Consider the following 4,299-nt stretch of genomic DNA (forward strand, 5'->3'; position numbering starts at 1 on the left):
GACTCTACCTTTAGTAAATAGTATTCTATTGCTGATTTTTTGGCCGAGGAAGCGGCAAAATCAGTAATTACCTCATCTATGGTTGACCTGCCTCTCCACATCCCAGAGGACCTAGTTGCTGATGCGCAATGTAGGCCTAGATTTCATTATTTTAAATAGCCATTAGGTGTCTCGATTGATGACAATGTCGAATGTGGGATACTCAATTTGTGATTGTAATCGTGAGTACCCATTTTTATTTTTATACAATCTAATATATTATTATTATTTAGAAAAAAAAAAACTATATAAGATGAGTTACATTGGTACTTTGAATCAAATCCCAACTCATTCTATTCTTCCTCTTCTTTTTGAAGAACCTTCTCTTCTTTTCAGCCATGGCTTCCTCCGGCTCCTCAAGCTATATGATCTATCATCCTGAAAATCTAAATATATTTAATATGTTTTCTAGTACCTTTGCGTTAGGTGGAAGCTTAGAGGGCTCTGGGATTGTAGAAAGTAGTCCCCAGGAGACCATAAGTCTCAGACGTGCGAGCTTGCACGGCTTGATAACCAGTTTCACTTTGGAAGGCTTGATAACCAGTTTCACGGAAGGCTTGATAACCCGTTTCACTTTGATTCTCCAGAGGATAATGATATGGCTGAGTGGACCAGCAGCTTTATTTGGTTTGATTATAGAGTTCACCTTGAATCTGTTTGTGCTTAATGGTGGCATCTTTGGATTTCCTTGGAGCATTATTACAGGTCTTCACTCTACCATGCATGTTTCTATGTCATGTCATTTCAAGTGATTCTGCATCGGAGCTTGTAAATTTCAGAAACAGACCGGCCCCCAATCTCAAGCAACTTCATGCATGAGCATATACATATATATATATATATATATATATCTATGTCTCTCTCTTCTCCTAGGTTTTGATATTTTCTAAAATACCTTTTAAATTTCATTTATTTGGAAGTGAGCCTTAGTAGCAGGATTCCTGCAACCCGGGTAGCCGCAAAATTTTATTTGTATTGATATGTGCTTTATATATATATATATATATATATATATGTCTCTCTCTCTTCCCCTAGGTTTTGATATTTTCTAAAATACCCTTTAAATTTCATTTATTTGGAAGTGAGCCTTGGTAGCAGGATTCCTGCAACCTGGGTAGCAGCAAAATTTTATTTGTATTGATATGTGTTTTTCTTTGTGAAGAATCACTCAAGATACCGAAGCCTTACTCTGCTGGTTACCTGTCGATGGTTGCATTAATGGACGAACGAAGATCTCTAGCAAACTCTTCTTACTTATCTAGTCCTCTATTATTTAAGCTTCCGGTCCATGACAGAAAATTTATCTATCCATTGGACCTTTGCGTGATGGCTTCTAAGGTAGCTTATGAGAATAAAAAATATATCAAACACACGGTTACTACAGAATGGAAGGTAATTAAATTGTATGTATCTTTGTTTATCATATCTTAAAGAGCCAACTATAGAAATGGTAGTTAAGTCCTACTCTCTCTCTCTCTCTCTCTCTCTCTCTCAAACGCACACATGCCAATAGGAAATTTTGAGTGTTGTACAATAGTTCAAGGACCAAGTTTTCCTAAGGCCATTTAGGCTTCAAATGCACACATGGTATCATTAGGGTTTTTTGGGAAAGGTATTAAAACCTTTAGGGTTTGTGAAGGAAAACTTTGTTCATAATTCTAATTCTGATTTTATAATATGCAGATGCACTTTGTAAAATTCTACAACTGCTGGAATGGTGAGTTCCTATCTGTTTACTTTCGTCCTACTTGGGTTATTTGACGGTTGGTGGAGCCTTCTGGGTCAACAACTATGTGTTCTTCATGATCTAATGAATAAATTTTGATTTACCAAAAAAAAAAAAAAGTGAAGAAACTTTATTAATTTAAAACTGAATAATATCTTGCAGAGTGTCTAAAAAGTAAGGAAACCCAAGCTTTCATATTCTGCGACAAGCGAGAAGATGCCGAGGTGATTGTTGTTGCATTCCGCGGCACTGAACTCTTCAATTTACGTGATTGGCTAACTGATATTGACCTTTCATGGCTTAAATTGGGAGAAATGGGGAAGGTCCATGTAGGTTTCATGAAGGCTCTTGGCATTCAAGATGAAAAGTGTGCTGATAAAGGTTGGCCAAAAGAGTACACAGGAAAAAAGAAATTAGCATACTACACCATAAGGAAGAAGCTACGAAAATTGGTGAAAGAAAACCCAAACGCCAAGATATTAGTGACTGGGCATAGCTTAGGTGGTGCACTTGCAGTTCTTTTCCCTGCTATACTTGTGTTCCACCAGGATAAATCCATTTTAGATAAACTAGATGGGATTTTCACTTTTGGACAGCCTAGGGTTGGAGATACCAAATTTAGGGATTCCATGGAGAAACAATTAAATGGGAACCGCAAGAAGTATTACAGGGTGGTTCATAGATACGACATTGTTCCTAGGGTGCCCCTCCATGGGTATTTTATACCTTTTGCCCACTTCGGAGGCTGCATCTATTACAAAAGCTGGTACAAGGCTCAGGTAATTGAGCTGGTCATCTTCATTCATTAATTATATAGTTCTGTTAGTTTACTTTATCAGAAAAAGAAGCTTAGAAGGCAATGTGGCCTCTACACCTAGACACAAAGAGCTCCTTGTCAAAATTGAAAATATCATCAATTGATGATGCTCGTATGGGCTAATTTGTATCACATTGGCTTAGGGGCCATGTTGCCTTTTAGGAAACCATCACCCTTATTTTAAATTCTCTTTTTGTTATTAACACTTGTTTTATGTTTACTTTTATGTTACGAAAGAACAGATCTTACCGGAAGAACCAAACAAGAACTACTTCAATCCGTTGCACTTTCCTTCCAAGTACATTAATGCATGGTTGGACTTGTTTAGGGGCTTGATTGCTGGAATCAGACATGGGAAAGATTTTAAGGAGAATAGAATCTCTATTGGGGTAAGGCTGTTTGGGCTCCTCATACCTGGTTTTGCCTCACACAGTCCTAGGGATTATGTGAACGACGCAAGGCTTGGGAACCTGGAATTAATGGAGGACAACATATGAATTTCCATTTTTTTTTAAGACAACATATGTCTAGAGAAGGAGTACTATTGCAGTTTGAAATATAATTGATGTCGTCTTGTATTTCATCACTATTTAAATAAAATTTGGTTTTCTCAATTGTTGACTATATTGAGGACGGAAAAATATTAAGAGATCTTTTGGAAAACTACTCATAACTTTTCTCAAGCTAATGTGATAGTTGATGTCGTTGTGAAGAAGGTTGCTTGCTCATTGTGCCATTTGTTATGGATCATTGATCATCTAGGCATTGTTGATGGTACTGTCATGTGGGATGCTATTGGCAGATCTAGATTTTTTTTTGCTCTAAGTTCCTTCCTGATTCTTCTCTTTATATATATATATATATATATAGTTTTTCTAGCCAAAATTGAGTAATCTATTTGTTTGATTTTCGGTTCGTATCCCATCTGGGTATGCCTTGGATGTTAATCTTGCACTTTTTTTTTCTGACATTTAGCAAAAAAATTAGAATGGGAAAAAAGGGAGAATTTTCTCGAGCCAATATTGAATCCTTGGATATACTCCAAAAAATTTATAGAAAATTTGGCGATCTAATTAAAATAAGAAACAAATGTACTTACAAAAAGATTTTTCATATGGTTGCTTATAACTACCAAATCACCATATTATTTGTATTACTCTTGTATACCCAAAATGTTTTAGAAATGTAAACCAAATACTATATCTAGGGGTGTCAATTCCAAGCCCGACCAAGCCTGATTGATCTTAGACTGGCCCGACCTGATTATTGGTTGCGTCGGGCTTGAGGTTGGCCCATTTAATAATCGGTCGTTCTAGTGCAAGCACCTAGCCCATCGGGTGCCTAACTGGACCAATCAAATATGAGCCCAACTTGAACCAACTCATTTAAGCCAGACCACTTGGAGGCTTTCAGAGTCCTCAGAAAAAATAAGATGAAGTTGAACCTCTCTAAGTGCGCCTTTAGAGCTACTTCGTGTAAATTCGTTGGATTCATAGTCTCGAATAGGGGGATAGGAGGTCACCCGAGAAAGATTCAAGCTATCCAAGATATACCCCCCAAGAAATGTCAGAGAAGTCCAAAGGCTTGTCGGTCGAGTCACTATGCTTAACCGGTTTGTTTCCTGTGCAGGAGATAAATGCCTACCATTCTTTAAGATGCTAAAAAACATCCAGTCTAAAAAACATCCAGTCTCCTAAAGACTTCCTCTGGAAATCAG

The 4,299-nt window shown here is 37.2% G+C and overlaps 1 protein-coding gene across 2 annotated transcripts; it reads left to right on the forward strand.

Moving 5' to 3' along the window:
- The first annotated feature begins 336 nt into the window (after positions 1-336).
- LOC122067478 (triacylglycerol lipase OBL1-like) lies at positions 337-3,196 on the forward strand. Of its 2 annotated transcripts, none has more exons than XM_042631330.1 (5): positions 337-744; positions 1,202-1,431; positions 1,723-1,756; positions 1,928-2,544; positions 2,825-3,196. In XM_042631330.1, exons 1-5 carry the CDS (start codon positions 378-380, stop codon positions 3,077-3,079), a joined length of 1,503 nt encoding a protein of 500 aa, XP_042487264.1. In that variant the 5' UTR covers positions 337-377; the 3' UTR covers positions 3,080-3,196. The 2 variants fall into 2 exon arrangements, with proteins under 2 accessions (XP_042487264.1, XP_042487266.1); XM_042631332.1 differs by having other exon boundaries at positions 2,820-3,007.
- Positions 3,197-4,299: the final 1,103 nt, after the last annotated feature.

The sequence above is a fragment of the Macadamia integrifolia genome, unplaced genomic scaffold (genome assembly GCF_013358625.1).
Source record: "Macadamia integrifolia cultivar HAES 741 unplaced genomic scaffold, SCU_Mint_v3 scaffold2926, whole genome shotgun sequence".
Classification (NCBI taxonomy): Eukaryota; Viridiplantae; Streptophyta; class Magnoliopsida; order Proteales; family Proteaceae; genus Macadamia; species Macadamia integrifolia.

Bases quoted from the DNA above. Each gene is read 5' to 3' on its own strand.
- LOC122067478 (XM_042631330.1), top strand. From the start codon at position 378: ATGGCTTCCTCCGGCTCCTCAAGCTATATGATCTATCATCCTGAAAAT. The intron at 1,757-1,927 runs GTGAGTTCCTAT...AATATCTTGCAG, and splicing joins ATTCTACAACTGCTGGAATG to AGTGTCTAAAAAGTAAGGAA. The intron at 2,545-2,824 runs GTAATTGAGCTG...ACGAAAGAACAG, and splicing joins AAAGCTGGTACAAGGCTCAG to ATCTTACCGGAAGAACCAAA.